At 42.5% G+C, this 17751-nt stretch overlaps 1 protein-coding gene across 1 annotated transcript in view; it reads right to left on the bottom strand.

Annotated features, from left to right (window-relative positions):
• The window catches only part of tubgcp3 (tubulin gamma complex component 3), a 47872-nt gene that overhangs the window by 26625 nt on the left and 3496 nt on the right, over positions 1-17751 (bottom strand). The window contains exons 2-7 of the mRNA XM_088330487.1: positions 15540-15647; positions 15066-15133; positions 7729-7806; positions 7424-7641; positions 3812-3966; positions 12-124 (exon numbers count right to left, since the gene is read on the bottom strand). Coding sequence (XP_088186613.1) covers positions 12-124; positions 3812-3966; positions 7424-7641; positions 7729-7806; positions 15066-15133; positions 15540-15647 — 740 coding nt within the window. The remainder of the gene's footprint in view (positions 1-11; positions 125-3811; positions 3967-7423; positions 7642-7728; positions 7807-15065; positions 15134-15539; positions 15648-17751) is intronic.

The following is a 17751-nucleotide window of genomic DNA, read 5'->3' as shown; positions in this document are numbered from 1 at the left end:
CCGTTAAATACCTTCTTGTCGATTTTGTAACAATTCTCTTGGATGTTCATCTTGATGAACTTGCCATCGATGCCTTGGAATACGTACAAGATGTCTCGTACGAGTGCCGCCTCGGTCACCTCGCCTGCAGCCAGGAAATGGACGAATACAAGCAGAGGATTACTGCGTTTTTTTGGATTATACATCATACCTCATACGAACGTAAAATGGTACTCATGTCTATGTTTCTTGCACAATGTTGACTGCACTATGTTTACTGCTCACCTTGCACAATGTTGACTATTTTTTTGCACTATGATGACTATTTTTGCACCAAATGTATATTGCACAAACCCTTACAATACCAAACTGTATGTAACATCCTAAATGCAGGGATCAGAATGGAGATTTTCATTTTCAGCTGAAATAGCCAGCGTCCAAGAATAAACCAGGGCGGAGCCCCCCCCACCCCCGCAACGCCACCCCCCCCCCCCCCCCCCCCCAAAAAAAAAAAACCTGGGTTTTAGGCAATTTACTTGTCCAAAACCATGCTTATATTTATCATTTAAGTAACATTTTTAGAAGATTAAAATAATTTGCCCACATAACTGATTTTTTTGTAAATACTGCAAGATAAGTTCAAATGCAGTTCAGTCCCTGCAGCTTGTGCGACAATGCGGCCAATTTTTCAAACGGCCGCCAGGGGGCGCCAGAGCAATAAAGGAAAGAGTGAGACGGTCGGATTTTGAATTTGTTTGCTACGCAAGAGAAAAAATGAAAAAGTCGGAATGCCTTTGGGGTTCAAAAACAGCGGAAATCCGCGGAAAATTCTGATCCCTGTAAATGCCGACATTTCTTGTGTAAATTATAACTATAACCTTATCCTCCTTGTTTTATAACCTTATCTTCTTGGGTTTTTCACCTCACTGTGAATGTGTGAAACTGGAGTGTCATGCGCAATTTCGTTGTCACAATATGTTAACCCATTTTGTAACAATGACAATAAAGGTACATTCTATTCTATTCTATTCCAGACAGAAAATGTATAATTAAGAAGGCAGAAAGGGGGCGGCAGTAGCTCAGGAAGTAGAGCGCTCGTCTTGGGATCAAGGGATCCCAGTTCGAATCCCGGCTCGTCCGTGTTACATGTCGAAGTGTCCTTGGGTAAGACACTGAACCCCTAATACCCCCAATAAGCAGGTTAGCGCCTTACATGGCTGCAAGGCCGCTATTGGGAAATGTGGAGCACATTGTAAAGCGCTTTGGGAAGTCATTGACTTGAAAAGCGCTATATAAATGCAGATCATTTCATTTTCATTTTACAAACATATGTAAGTTGCACTGGTGTATAAGTCACATTTTGGGGGGAAATTTATTTGATAAAATCAGTGTCGGAAACTCATGACAAAAAGTTACTGGATACCAACTCTGAAAAGTTGCCTGCCCAGCCATAAAGTTGCCTGCCTGCCTGCCCCATTTGTAACAACTGGAAATGCAATAAGACGACTCATTGCAAAAAACCCTGTTGTTGCAAAGTATTAAGGATGGATAATCAGAATATATAACAGAACAACACTTTACATTTAAGTTTATTATAAATCTACTACATCTACATTCATTGCACGTATATGACATGGCTGTTTTCCACCTGCAATCAGTATGTACCTGGATTGACTCATCTTCATTCATGCGATATTTGCGTTGCGTCATCTGCTACAAGCCACGTGAACTCCTCTTTCCACGAAGCTTTTAATGTTCGTTTGCCTTTTGTAGCGTCATCAATTTGGTTAGCTTCTTTTGAATCTTTCTTCTGGGGCTGAGGTTTTGGCTGGATCCCTAACCACTTTTTTCTCGAGTTCTCTGTGCTACTACTTTGGAAAATGATATGCAAATGAGCGACCTTATAACGCCCGGGAAAGTCTGGAAGCACAAAGTTATTCGATGCAGGCTTCTGATTGGCTAACGACTATGCAAATTGCCAAACGAATTCGGAATAAAGCAACCGTTTTGATTTGGGAAAATAAATTAATAAATAAATAAAAACGAAAGATTTTTTTTTTTTCTCTTTCTTGAAAAAGTTGTCGGCCACCCGGGCAGAGACGTGTAAGTTGTACGCCAGACATAAAAGATGCATGCCCCGGACGCAGACACTGATCTTGAAAAGCAATTCAGAACGAAAATTAAAAAAAATGTCCCCTTCGGCATCCGTCACTCGCGAACATATACTTTGGCAAAATGTCGCCTTATCTCCTGAACATTTGTCTCCCGTTTTATCTGTTGATAATTTGACAGTTCATACATAACACTTTTAAATACATGTGATATTCAGAAGATTGCCGTTTTGAATGGCTGGTTAACTGCAATGTAAGCGACTCATTTACGTGTCCATCGATTTTTAGGAGAATGTTGTGTCATTTCGCCAAAGTCAATTTCAATTTTTTGGGGAGAGAACGTCGCCCCAAAAAATACGCAGAGAGGAAATATGGAAAAAAGGGAACGCCCTTTATTGCATTCGGGACACGTTCAAAGTTCCAGACGTTCAACATCGGTCTTTAGAGTGTTCTCAAATAAAGTTAAGATATCTCGTGAAGGTCGTCCGCCCCAGCTCCCTCAGCATAACAGCTTGTGACTTCTTGCAACACAGTCATCCCACAACCTTCACCAGATGCCTACATACTTATCATGAGTTATTAACCACATTCCACAACAAATTCGTATTACTCAAGAGTGATTTCTATACAGAGTGCAATTGATTGTTGCTTTACTGTTCTAAAACATCCATCCATCCATTATCTGCACCGCTTATCCTCAGTAGGGTTGCGGGGGTGCTGGAGCCCATCCCAGCTATCTTCGGGCATTAGGCAGGGGACACCATGAATTGGTTGCCAGCCAGTCCCATGGCACACAGAGACATATATCTCACTTGCTCATTCACACCTAGGGACAATTCGGACCGGCCAATTAACCTGACATGCATGTTCTGGGAATACCCACGCAGGCACGGGGAGAACATGCAAACTCCACACAGGAAGCTTCGATCTCACGACCTCAGAACTGTGCCGCACACGCGCTAACCACTGCGCTACTGTGCTGCTGTTCTAAAACAATTCCCCCAAAAATTTGATACAAAATGTAATTTTAGTGATGTTTGCGTAAGTGACGTCTGCTGGGGGGGCATTTCACGCGGGGGGGAATTTTTCGGCACACCAGTAATGTCGAAATAATCAACACACGCCTGGAGCGCCCTCTTGCGGTTTAGTGTGAAAATGACATGTGAAATGATATAATGTTTTGATAATATCACACATAAGTCTCACTATAATATAAGTCGCACCCCCAGCCAAACTATAAAAAAACTGACTTATAATCCGAAAAATGCGAGTCATTTTAAGATGATGAGTCTTGGAGACCCTTTCATGCGCACAAATTGTCCCCCAGTTTCCACTATAATTCTTCAAATTGTTTCGTATTAGGGGCAGCACGGCGGCGCAGTGGTTAGCGCGTGTGCGGCACAGTTCTAAGGTCGTGAGATCAAACCTCCTGTGTAGAGTTTGCATGTTCTCCCCGCGCTTGCTTGAGTTTCCTCCAGGCACTCCAGTTTCCTCCCACATTCCAAAAACATGCATATCAGGTTAATCGGCCGGTCCAAATTGTCCCTGGGTGCGAATGAGCGAGCGGGTTGTCTGTCCCCGTGTGCCCTGCGATTGGCTGGCAACCAATGTGTCCCCTGCCCACTGCCCGAAGATAGCTGGGATGGGCTCCAGCGCCCCCGCGACCCTACTGAGGATAAGCGGTGCAGATAATAATAATAATGTTTCGTATTTGAACCCACCCGCTGCATCGCCATCCTGCCTTAGGCGCACAGCTCTGGTGGGATGCAAGGGTCCAAGGGGTGGCCTCACGGGAGCTGAAGAAGGGGAGGAGCTTGCAGGAAGATTCCAGGCAAGTCGAGACACCGATCCTGTTGCAGGCTGAGAAGGTGGTGGTCTAAAAAATGGCAAAGAAGAAATAAACTTTGTTTTATTTTTCGGAGAGACGGGGTCGGCATTTAGACTATATATGAAACAGTCCCTTTCTTACTTTCACCATTTTAATCCGAGAATAAATGAAATCTCTAGCTAGATAGATACTTTATTCATCCCTGTAGGGAAATTCAAACTTCCAGCAGTATCCTTGTGTAAAAAAATAAAATAAAAGATATAGAATACAAAAATACCCAATATAGCGTGTTAATAAAGAGCATTTAAATAATGCTACGGAAAATATACACCGTCATAAAAATAAGGTAATATGCAAATGTGGGGTTGGGGTTTAAAGTGGGCTTTTACTCCCCCGGGTGGAGTTAAAGAGCCTCATGCCGTGAGGGAGAAATGATCTCCTCAGTCTGTCGCTGAAGAATAATGCAAAGCCACCAGAGAGCAGTGTCGGCGTCAATTTCAAGCACTGGTTGAGAAATATGTCAGCAATTTCAAGCACTTCATATAAAAACTCAAGCACTTTTCAATTCATGACAACACGCAGTGTCTGAAACTCACGGGAAAAAGTTAGCGGGGACCAGGGCAGACAACTCTGTATGTACCTGTATTTACTCATTTTCATTTATGCAATATTTGTGTTGCATCGTCTGCTACGAGCCACTTGAACTCCTTTTTCCAAGATGCTTTTAATGTATGTTTACGTTTTGGAGCGTCAATACATTTTGTTAGCTTCTTTTGAATCTTTCTTCTGGGGCTGAGGTTTTGGCTTGATTCCTAACCACTTGTCCACTTTTCTTGTGTTCTCCGTGCGTCTACTTTGGAAGCAGATATGCAAATGCGCGACCTTACAACGCTCGGGAAAGTCCGGGAGCACTTTTCGATGCAGGCTTCTGATTGGATGCCGAGGATGCAAATTGCCAAACGAACCGAAATTTCCAAACTGATTTTGAAATCGGAATAAAGCAAACGTTTGATTTGAAAAAAAAAAAAAACGTTTCGTAAGTTGTACGCCTGACGTAAAAGATGTACACCCAGACACTGCAAAACGACATTAAAGTTCTAGCCAGGGTTGGGTAGGGTTACTTGAACTGGATTACTTTCAATGACTTTTGGATGACTCCAATACCAAATATGCTAATAAAAGACAAAAAAAAACTCAATATGAATCAAATGATGACTCACAACACGTGGTAAGCTTTCTCTCCTGGCTTTGATCTCTGACAAAACGAACATAAAATCAGGGTTGGGTAGGGTTACTTGAACTGGATTACTTTCAATGACTTTTGGATGACTCCAATACCAAATATGCTCATAAAAGACAAAAAAAAAACTCAATATGAATCAAATGATGACTCACAACACGTGGTAAGCTTTCTCTCCTGGCTTTGATCTCTTTGATCTCCGGCAAAACGAACATCAAATCCGACAGAAACAAAATGAAAATAAATCTAAACAGCTTGCCGACATCATTTTTTGCCGTTCTATGTATTCCGTTAGAATAGAATAGAAAAGAATATACCTTTATTGTCATTGTCACTCCCCAAGCCTGCACAAAATTTAGTAATTTGATTCCTATTTAGTTTCTTTTGTATTTTATTAGTATATTTGGTATTGGAGTCATCCAAAAGTCATTGAAAGTAATCAAGTTCAAGTAACCCTACCCAACCCTGGTTCTAGCATACTGTTAAAAAAAAAACCTGATGTTAGACGATACTACGGCAAAGAGACTGCAAATACTGTATAATAGTCAAATTTTCCTACAGCATTTTACAAAATACGGTTTTTAGTGTGTGCGCGTCAATCTACTCCAATGCTAGTGTGTTTGTATGCCATAAAGACGCTTAATTACCGAATTTTATTGCAATATGTTTTCTGTGTAGCACTATCTAGATCACAGGTGTCAAACAGGCGGCCCGCGGGCCAGATCAGGCCCGCTAAGGGATTGAATCCGGCCCGCGAGACAACACTCAGAGAAGCGCAAGAGGAAAATAAGCTGCAGGTTGAAATATGTCGACTTGATGTTGCCAAAAAAGGTGCCTCGAACAAAGACACTGTCCTTGTGTCTGTCTGTCCCTCTCGTCTTTATTCCTCTCTCTCTCTCTCTCGTTATTCCTCTCTCTCTCTCTTTCCCTCTCGTCTTTATTCCTCTCTCTCTCTCCCTCTCGTCTTTATTCCTCTCTCTCTCTCTCTCTCCCTCTCGTCTTTATTCCTCTCTCTCTCTCTCTCCCTCTCGTCTTTATTCCTCTCTCTCTCCCTATCTCTCTCTCTCCCTCTCGTCTTTATTTCTATCTCTCTCCCTCTCATCTTTATTCCTCTCTCTCTCTCCCTCTCTCTCTTTTTAACTTATTTTGCTTTAACTTCTTTTTTTCCCTTTTCTCTTTCTCACTTCCTACCCTTCGCGCTCTCTCTTCTCTTTTCTCTTCCTCTGTCTTTCTATTTCTCTTTGGATTTCTTTCTTCCTCTCCCTTTCTTTTCCCCCTCTCACGACTTCTCTTTTTATCTCCTTTGTTTCTCACGCTCTCTCCTTCGCAATCTTTTTCTATCTTTGTCCCGCCCTCTCTCTCCTTTCCCCTCCCTCTTTCTCTTATTTCTTTATGTCTCTATTTCTTTCTCTTGAATCTACTAGTCCGGCCCCCGACAGAATGTTTGTTCTATCGTGTGGCCCCCGAGTTCAAGTGAGTTTGACACACTTGATCTAGATCACAGGTGTCAAAGAGCCGGCCCGCGGGCCAGATCAGGCCCGGTAAGGGATTGAATCCGGCCCGCGAGACACCACTCAGAGAAGTGCAAGAGAAAAACAAGCTGCAGGTTGAAATATGTCAACTTGATGTTGCCAAAGCCAGGTGCCCCGGACAAAGACACTGTACTTGTATTTCTTTCTTTCTCTCTCTCTTTCTCTTTCTCCTTTTTTTTTTCCCACCCCTTTTCTCCCACTGCCTGTCTCTTTCACTCTCTTTTTCTCTTCCTTTGTTTCTTTCTCTCTCTGTGTCTTTTTAACTTCTTTTGCTCTAACTTCCTTTTCTCTCCGTTTTTCTATTTCTCTTTGGATTTCTTTCTTCCTCTCCCTTTCTTTTCCCCCTTTCTCACGACTTTTTGTCTTTTTTGTTTCTCACGCTCTCTCCCTCTCTCTCTTTCTTTGTCCTGCCCTCTCTCCTTTTCCCTCTTTCTCTTATTTCTTTATCTCTCTTTTTTTTCTCTTTAATCTACTAGTCCGGCCCCCGACAGAATGTTTGTTCTATCGTGTGGCCCCCGAGTTCAAATGAGTTTGACACACTTGATCTAGATACTCTATATAACACGCTACAGTGGGTATTAGCACGTCACATTGGGTATTTGTATATAGTATTCTTTTGGCTTTATTATTGTATTGTTCTCAGCTCAGGGATGCTGCTGGAAATGTGAATTTCCCTGCGGGGATGAATCAAGTATTTATCTATCTAGACATCTATCTAATTAACGAGACTCACCCCGCCAAAAGTGTCTGTCCTGACTGTACTCCTGGCGTAGGTCCATTGAGCGTGTACGGTCCTAGACTCGAGATCCCACTGGTGCCCATGCTAGCTGCGAGCCCACCGCTCCTCTCCCCATAGCCCAGGGCCAAACTCTGAGGTCGAGCGCAGTAAAACGGAGTGGAGTGAGCATCTCGAGGAAGAGCCTGAGCAAAAAGAGACCCGAAGTGCCCCACCTGCAGGGGTATAAAGTATTAACACGCTGTGAAGAGTAAAACATACAGCACAGAATATCCGGATACATTAAAAAACAAAGCTCTTACCCTACTGGAGGGCTTGCGTGGATCTTCAGAGAGGCTGAGGAGCAAGTACAGGACGGACCAGCGATGCTTCAGAACACCCTGTCCAAAAACATGAAAAATATGAAAAGCTATGCAGTGGTTCATTTCCCCCTGCGTCAATAACATATATTGCAAGTGTGATATACATATTTCATCCTTGTTATACGTACATTAAGCGCTACCGTCCGTAATCATGGTAAACCTGAACTCTCTACCAAATAAGACCGACGAACTGGCTGAGCTGGTGAAAAACATCGAAGCGTACAGGGAGTGCAGTTTGCTGTGTTTTACGGAAACGTGGCTCACGTCTAGCATTCCGGACGCTAACGTGGAGGTACCCGGCTTCAGCGCTGTTAGACACAAAAGCCTGCGGGAAGCGGAGAGGAGGTGGACTCATTTTCTACGTGAACACGAGGTGGTGTAACCCTGGGCTCAAAGATTTCCATCTGCAGCGGGGACGTCGAACTTTTGGCCTAGCGTGTGACGTCATCCACTCCGCTGTTGCTAAACTACAACACAGCACCCTGAGGCCATCCTGTTAATTTGTTAATAATCAACAAAAGAATACTGCTGGAAGTGTGAATTTCCCTACGGAGATGAAAAAAAAGTATCTATCTATCTCTCTTAAATAATGACTTGGAGCTACCCGGCTTCAGCGCTGTTAGGGCAGACAGAGACACAAAAGCCTGCGGGAAGCGGAGAGGAGCCGGATTCGCTATCTACGTGAACACGAGGCGGTGTAACCCTGGGCTCAAAGATTTCCATCTGCGGCAGGGACGTCGAAATTTTGGCCTAGCGTGTGACGTCATCCACTCCACTGTTGCTAAACTACAACACAGCACCCTGAGGCCATCCTGTTAATTTGTTAATAATCAACAAAAGAATACTGCTGGAAGTGTGAATTTCCCCACGGAGATGATAAAAAGTATCTATCTATCTATCTCTATTTCTCCTAAATAATGACTTGTCATATCAACAAATACAGCTGCAATATCAAAAACCTTTTGGGGAAAATTCCAATGACTCAAACGGACTTCAAAAAACACGTACTGGATATCCATCCTTGGTGCAGTGGACATGAACGGGCTGTTTCTGTTTCAATATATAAATAAAACTCTTTGCAGAGCTCCCTCACAGCGTCCAACGCATCTAGAGCACAGGTGTCAAAAAGGCGGCCCGCGGGCCAGATCAGGCCCGCTAAGGGATTGAATCCGGCCCGCGAGACAACACTCAAAGAAGCACAAGAGAAAAACGAGTTGCAGGTTGAAATATGTCCACTTGATGTTGCCAAAGCCGGTGCCTCTCACAAAGACACTGTAGTCGTAGTAGTCGTCTCTCTCTCTCTCTCTCTCTCTCTCTCTACTTTTCTCCCACTCTCTCTCTCTCCACTTTTCTCCCACTCTCTGTCTCTTTCTCTCTGTGTCTTTTTAACTTATTTTGCTCTAATTTCCTTTTTTCCTTTTCTCTTTCTCTCTCCCTACCCTTTGCGCTTTCTTTTCTCTTTTCTCTCTTTCTGTCTTTCTATTTCTCTTTGGATTTCTTTCTTCCTCTCCCTTTCTTTTCCCCCTCTCTCACGACTTTTTATCTTTTGTTTCTCACGCTCTCTCCTCTCTCTTTTTCTTTCTTTGTCCCGCCCTCTCTCATTTTCCCTCCCTCTTTCTCTTATTTTTTTCTCTCTCTTTTTCTTTCTCTTTAATCTACTAGTCCGGCCCCCGACAGAATGTTTGTTCTATCGTGTGGCCCCCCGAGTTCAAATGAGTTTGACACCCCTGATCTAGAGGCTCTGTGTATAACAAATGACCACTAGATGGCAGGGGTGACTTAGATATGCTTTTAGTGGGTCCAAAATAAACGGTCTTTCAATCTGCAGGGTGCCCTCCACTAAACAACAGACTGGTCTATTAACATACACAGGGTTGGGTAGGGTTACTTTAACTGGATTACTTTCAATGACTTTTGGATTACTCCAATACCAAATATGTTAATAAAAGACAAAAGAAACTAAATAGGAATCAAATTACTAGAGGCTTGGGGAGTAACGGAATACACGGAACGGCAAAAGTTATGTTGGCAATCTGTTCATTTTGTTTCTGTCGCATTTGATGTTCGTTTTGCCGGAGATCAAAGAGATCAAAGCCAGCAGAGAAGCTTACCACATGTTGTGAGTCATAATTTGATTCATATTTAGTTTATTTTGTCTTATATTAGCATATTTGGTATTGGAGTCATCCAAAAGTTATTGAAAGTAATCCAGTTCAAGTAACCCTACCCAACCCTGGTTTTGCCGGAGATCAAAGCCAGGAGAGAAAGCTTACCACGTGTTGTGAGTCATAATGTTATTCATATTGAGTTTCTTTTGTCTTTGATTAGCATATTTAGTATTGGAGTCATCCAAAAGTCATTGAAAGTAATCCAGTTCAAGTAACCCTACCCAACCCTGGAGATCAAAGAGATCAAAGCCAGGAGAGAAAGCTTACCACGTGTTGTGAGTCATCATTTGATTCATATTTAGATTCGTTTGTCTTTTATGAGCATATTTGGTATTGGAGTCATCCAAAAGTCATTGAACGTAATCCAGTTCAAGTAACCCTACCCAACCCAGGAGATCAAAGAGATCAAAGCCAGGAGAGAAAGCTTACCACATGTTGTGAGTCATCATTTTATTCATATTTAGTTTATTTTGTCTTATATTAGCATATTTGGTATTGGAGTCATCCAAAAGTCATTGAACGTAATCCAGTTCAAGTAACCCTACCCAACCCCGGAGATCAAAGAGATCAAAGCCAGGAGAGAAAGCTTACCACGTGTTGTGAGTCGTCATGTTATTCATATTGAGTTTCTTTTGTCTTTTATTAGCATATTTGGTATTGGAGTCATCCAAAAGTCATTGAAAGTAATCCAGTTCAAGTAACCCTACCCAACCCTGGAGATCAAAGAGATCAAAGACAGGAGAGAAAGCTTACCACGTGTTGTGAGTCATCATTTGATTCATATTTCGTTTCTTTTGTCTTTTATTAGTATATTTGGTATTGCAGTCATCCAAAAGTCATTGAAAGTAATCCAGTTAAAGTAACCCTACCCAACCCTGAACATACAGCATAGATTACAGATAAATATATGAAATTCAATTCTTAAAGCTTACTCCTATTATCTATTTTAACACCAAAGCACTCAGACTTGTCTTTCCCCTTCCACTTCTTTTGAGAGGGCAAAGGAAGAATTCCTCGAGGAACTAGGACCAAACCTTCTACTTGGAGTTGTGTTTGCCCTGAAGTAGCATGTGATAGTTGTTATTTTCTTTCTTTGAATTGACCTCGCTTTAAAATAGTAACACTGGAACTGGATGCGGCAATAAACTCAACTGATTAACTTGCGAAACAAAAGAGTATATACTGTGAGACGAATATTGCACTTCACTCTCGGTCTTCTTTCCCACAACCCCCTTCTCCTGTGCTTTTCCTCATCTCAACTCCCTCTTTAGAATTTTATTTTCTATAAAAAAACACGACAAAAAACATATGATTGATTATTTCTCACCTACTATTGCCTCCAACATCAGCAATACTAAACCGGGTAAGGCAAGTGAGAAGCTAGGGTGCTCCTGACCTGACTTAGTGAAAAAGGTTTTCCTTATTCCTACATCATCATCTACGCTTTGCAGAGGCTTCGGGCTTTCTTTCTTTTAAAACTTTACAATTCTTTGTGGAAGAACATAATACAAAACAAACTACCTCTGACGGTTTCACAAATCAAAAACACACAAAACTGTGAGGCTCCGAGGTAAGAGTCACAATGATTTATCAAGAACACTCTAAGTAAATTATAAACATGATTAAACAGGAAATTACAACTATTGTTGCTATTGCCTCTTTAAAAGTAAAACGTTTCTCACAAATTTTTTAGAAGAAAGGGAGGGAGTGTCGCCCACGATCCGGGGATTGCTGGACGCGGGAAGCAGGTCGCTATGAACACGGAAGTGGGACTTCCGTGGTGAGCGGTGGCGGCGTCGGGAACGGAATAAACAGGTCAGTAGCCGGGATAGAAGAGCAAAAACGTAGTCAGGATCGGAAACAAGTCGAAAGCCAGGAGAGTATTTGTGGTCGAGATCAAAAACGGATCGGGACGGGAGAACAGACGTGGTCCAGATCAAAACAGATCGTAGCGGGAGACAAACAGGAGCAATAAACGGGACAGGCGAAAAAAGGCTTGCCGTGTAAAAACAGAGATTCGCAGACGGACTGACAACAGGTGACAGAAAGGAGTGGGTCTAAAGAGTGACAGGGAGCCAATCAGAGACCGAGGCAGTCGGCGCCAAACGAGCGGGCACTGGTGCTTCACAACAGTAATCTTGACACCTTCCACACATTGTATAATGGGGCTCCAAATAAAATTATGGATTTTTAGGCATTAAAAAGTGTATATTGACATTTCTATATGGTTGAAAAACTACAGAACTTGTAGGAGAAAATGCAGGTTCGATATCTTTTAAGTCTTCTTACGTGATTTAATCAAGTACACAGAGGCTTGCCATGAGGGGGAGCTCTTTATTTCGTCATCCCAAAGAACTCAGACATAACAATGCTTTTATAGTTTCAATTTGAGTACAACCCAAGAGGCGGCGGAGATCTGACGTCTCAACAAGGAAGATGTTGTCGTACCCTTATTAGGACATGTTGTTCGCCTCAGTTTGCTCAGAGGGACCTTGCAGGTCTCATGCCCTTTTAGGGAAACTCAACTGTCTTGCCAAGGACCTTCTCGAAATGATGTCAACATTCCCTCACTACTGTAAGCAAGTCTTTCTACATTTCTAAATGTATGCAACTCTATTCTACAAATGCAAGTCTATTTTCCACAACAAACTTGCCCTAAACATTGTAAATAAGATTATTAGAACTTTGATTTCCATAGGAAAAAAAATACATAACGGAGCCAGCATTAACGCAAACTAAAGCACTAGATTCCAGGTTTGCAACTTTGTACGACGGAGGTAACACGGCAAAGATTGCCATATGGAAATCTGGAGATAAACCGAAATACCTCAAAAATCGTATTTCAAAAGTCATTAGGCGATGCCTACAACCATGACACATGTCCAATTGTAGCGGATACAGGATTGCATCATTTACAGATAGTTTGTGCCATCAAAGATGTAAGCAATGTAGTACTGTACTCTGAAATTGATACCCTTAATACTCTGTTGCTATATATCGTTCTGATGCCTTTTGAATTTTAGCCCAAGATACCGGTTTTAGATGGTTTATAAGATTATAAATTGCTGGTATACTTTTACGATTAAAATTCAAGCATTTTTACTGATTTCAAGCACCAGTACAAACCTTGTATGCTTTGTTTGAGAAACAAAATCGGAAATTGTATTCCTTATTCGCAGCGCAAGCTAAAAAGGTAGCTTGATAGTTAGCTATAAAAGTAAACAAATACAACACTCAAAGGGAGCTAGGTAGCTAGCTAGAAGAGTAAAAACCCATTTAAATAGCCAGATAGAAAGCTAAAAACAAAGCTAGGTAGCTGGCTAAGAAGAAGGCTAACATTTGGCTTGATAACTAGCAAAAAGGGTCAAATGTTATCTAGATAGCATGCAAAAAATGTTAAATGCTAGCTTGATAGCTTGCTAAAAAGGTAGGAAGGTGACAAGATTGGATAGATTGAGAAATGAAATTGTGAGAGACAGAACTGGAGTAGTAGTGGAATTGAGCAAGTGTGTGGGTAAAAGAGTACTCGGTTGGTTTGGAGACATGGAGAGGATGGATGAGGAGCAAATGTTGAAGAGGATCTACAGAGCAGAAGTCAATGGAAGGAGACCAAGAGGAAGGCCGCGATTGACGTGGATGGATGGGGTTATGAGTGCACTGCAGGAAAAAGGTCTAGTGGAAGCTAGAGCTCTTGTTGGTGATAGGAATGAGTGGAAAGGTGTTGTAAAAGGATAGTGGGATGTTTGGACGCGTTCTAAGGGATGGGCAGGGCACCTGTATGATGCGGCAGGGGTAAACCAGCGAAAGCTGTCGGGCCCTGCTTTTGAACAGAAGAGTGTGTTGTGTCACCCTGACCTGAGTGACATGGCCGCTTTCTTGTGTCCCGTTTCATCTGGAGGGACGAAACTATGACCAACTTGGGTGCCGAGGTGCCTAACTTGTTTGGGTGTTTGGGCATTTGGGTTGGCCCAAAAAAATTGTGTTTTTTTGCTACTGTTTCCCTTTTTTATTTTCTTTGTTTTTGTATATGCGTTTGTCTTGCTGTCGGTCAACCCTCTCGAGGGATATTAGTTAGTTGGTTAGATATATAGTTAGATAGTTAGATGTCTCGATAGATAGATAGATAGATGTCTAGATATATGTCTATATAGATAAATGTCTATATAGATGTCTAGATAGATAGATAGATGTCTAGATAGTTAGATGTCTATATAGATAAATGTCTATATAGATAAATGTCTATATAGATGTCTAGATAGATAGATAGATGTCTAGATAGATAGATAGATGTCTAGATAGATAGATGTCTAGATAGTTAGATGTCTAGACAGTTAGATGTCTAGATAGATGTCTATATAGATAAATGTCTAGATAGTTAGATGTCTAGATAGATGTCTATATAGATAAATGTCTATATAGATAAATGTCTATATAGATAAATGTCTATATAGATAAATGTCTATATAGATGTCTAGATAGATAGATGTCTAGATAGATAGATGTCTAGATAGATAGATGTCTAGATAGATAGATGTCTAGATAGTTAGAAGTCTAGAGTGTTAGATGTCTAGATAGATGTCTATATAGATAAATGTCTAGATAGATGTCTAGATAGTTAAATGTCTAGATAGATGTCTATATAGATAAATGTCTATATAGATATATAGATAGATCTCTAGATAGATAGATGTCTAGATAGTTAGATGTCTATATAGATAAATGTCTATATAGATAAATGTCTATATAGATGTCTATATAGATGTCTAGATATAGATGTCTAGATAGATAGATGTCTAGATAGATAGATAGATGTCCAGATAGATAGATAGCTGTCTAGATAGATAGACAGATAGATAGATAGATGTCTAGCAAGATAGCTGTTTAGATGTCTACATAGATAGATTCTAAATAGATGTCTAGATAGGTGTCTAGATAGATAGATGTCTAGATAGATAGATGTCTAGATGGATAGATAAATAGAAACAATAAATTATGAGCTATTTTCAGAACAGACTCACGGACACCTCAAGGGGCACCCTGGTGCCCGCGGGCACCACGTTGGAGACCCCTGCTTTTTATGTACATGAATAAGAAAGGAAAAGAGCCAACCTGCGTCTGCAGTTTTCTATGCAGCTCGGAAAAGAGCGCGGCATCCGCTTCTCGCCTCTGCTTCAGCACTGGAGAGTCCAAGAGAGAAAGCCATCAAACGGGGAACAAAACACACATGAAGCAGGAACGGAGATTTCCCGTTTTCGTTTTTAAATCTTGGCGTTGTCAAAAAAGTGCCGGCGATGGCATTCGATACGACATAAACTCAAGGCCTACCGGACCATCCGGGCTAAATGGAAAACTATTTTTACAAGAGAGCTTCCATTGATTGTTTTCCAACCAGCGCAACTTTGACGAGGCGGCTGGGAATTGACTCCTGTAAGCGTTTCAGCATTTTTTCGGTAGAGTGCATCATAAAACGCTTTAGTACACTGGCAAGCGCATCTAAAAAGCACTCGACCTTGGTAGAGACTGGACCTCGAAGCTAAAATCGGTCGCTTTTTTATCGACGGGCGGTTTTTAACCTCGACTTACGTTCCTTCTTGATCTTCTCCGTCACCAGGAATTCGTCTCGCTCGATCGTCGGGGCGTAATTACTGCCGATGACTCGTACTGCGTATTGGAACTGTTGGGCCACTTCAGCTGGCGACATAAATAAACAAGGAAGGATAAGAACCACAAACCACTGGAAGGTAAAATAACGATGAGTATTCCTGAACAAAGTTGGGACTAACGTGGTACAAAGAAACCTGATCCTGTCACGAACCAGAACAGAATACAGGAAGCAGAACCCAATCGCGCAACGTTACTCTCAGTTTATTGGGGAGAAGAGGAATGAGCGCACACTCGATCCGGGGATCGTTGGTTGCGGAAGTAGATTGATTGGAACGAGGAAGTGGTCAAAATCAAACAGATCGGGCCGAAAACAAAACAGGATCAAAACACAGGCAAAAACGAAGATTCACAGGGCTTGGCAAACAAGAGCAAAAACACGGGCAAAAACACAGGTAAAAACGGGGAATTCACAGGACTTGACAAAACAAGAGCAAAAAACAGGCAAAACGGGGATTCACAGGGCTTGACGTATCACAACAGAGTGTAGCAGGAGTTTCGCAGACCCTCTGACACCAGGTGACCCACAAGACGGCGTTTAAGTGGTCAGGGAGCAATCTGTCAACGCATATCAGCTGGTGACCATGGGCGGGGCCAATTGGGCGCCGTGGCAACCGTGACAGAACCTGCCGCCACACGATGGGGACCAGTTGGGCGCCATGGCAACCGTGACAGAACCTGGTGACACACGGCGCGGACCAATTGGGCGCCATGGCAAACGTGACAGATCCTGGAACGCAATTACTTTTCTCTCTAACAGGTACTGTGAATTGTAACTCATAAAAATGTGTGCCTACGGTTGTTACTACATATTTGTTATTGCGTTATTCTGCAACGTATTAATTGCAGATACTGAATCATAGGGTCCTCTGATAGTAGAGTACTCCTGCATCTGCAGGCACAGAGTATGAAGTCGCTGAATTTCTCCTCATGGAGATGTTCTCCCTCCCATGAATACGCGCATCTGAGGAAAATTTAAAATGATAAAAAAAGAAAAAAAATCAGTGGGTTAGGTCGTGTGGGCTTATTTGTTTGTGTGTCAATAGTAGCGAATAGTTAGCAGGTGGCTAATTCAGGAGCTACAAACCAATTAAAAATAAATGGGGCAGGCGAGAGGACTTTACTGAATTGTTTTTTTTTTTATTTGTAAGTTTAATCTTGGGCGCAGTGGTTAGCGCGTGTGCGGCACAGTTCTAAGGTCTTGGGAACCTCCTGTGTGGGTTCAAATCCAGCTACCGGACATACTGTGCGGAGTTTGTATGTTCTCCCCGTGCTTGCGTGGGTTTCCTCCGGGCACTCTGGTTTCCTCCCACATTCCAGAGACATGCACTTCAGGTGGATTGGCCGGTCCAAATTGTCCCTAGGTGTGAATGAGCGAGCGGGTTGTCTGTCCCCGTGTGCCCTGCGATTGGCTGGCAACCAGTTCAGGGTGTCCCCTGCCTACTGCCCGATGATTGCTGGGATGGGCTCCAGCACCCCCGCCACCCTACTGAGGATAAGCGGTGCAGCTAATGAGATGAGATGAGTTTATTCTTGCAATACACGATGCTTGGAGGAATAAAAAAAATAAAACGTCTTTGACTGTACCTATAAAATGGAGAAGGAGATTTTCAAGTGGTTTGAAGCCCAGAGACAAAATGAATCTCTTGTTTCCGTCATTACTGATGCGAGGCACCTGTGCCCGCTCCTTTGGCGCCAACTGCCTCGGACGCTGATTGGCTCCCTGTCCCTATTCAAACCCATTCCCATCGGTCCCCTTTTGTCAGTCCGTCTGCGAACCTCAGCTTACGCTAGGCAAGCTTTTCGACCCTGACTCTCTCCTGTTCTGGCTCCCGTCTGTGTCACGGCCCACTTTCTGATCTCGACCATGATTTTTGCTCCCCTGTCCCGGGTACATACCTGTTTTTCCGCTCTCCACGGAAATACCACTTCCGCGTCTGAGCAACCAGCTTCCCGCGACCAGTGATCTCCGGATCGTGCGTGCAATCCTTTCCCTTCTTCCCAATAAAACTAAGAGAAACGAACGCAAGTGGGTCCTGTCTCTGTTCTGATCTTGACAGTTTCAGGCTCTCAAGATTGCACAAGCCAAGAAATACGAAGGGTTCGATGCTTTCTACAGGTTGATGTACATGGT

Source organism: Urocampus carinirostris, chromosome 3 (assembly GCF_059441175.1).
Source record: "Urocampus carinirostris isolate Australia breed hairy pipefish chromosome 3, RoL_Ucar_1.0, whole genome shotgun sequence".
NCBI lineage: Eukaryota > Metazoa > Chordata > Actinopteri > Syngnathiformes > Syngnathidae > Urocampus > Urocampus carinirostris.
Note: the sequence above shows the minus strand (reverse complement) of the source record. Positions and strands in the feature narration are given on the sequence as shown.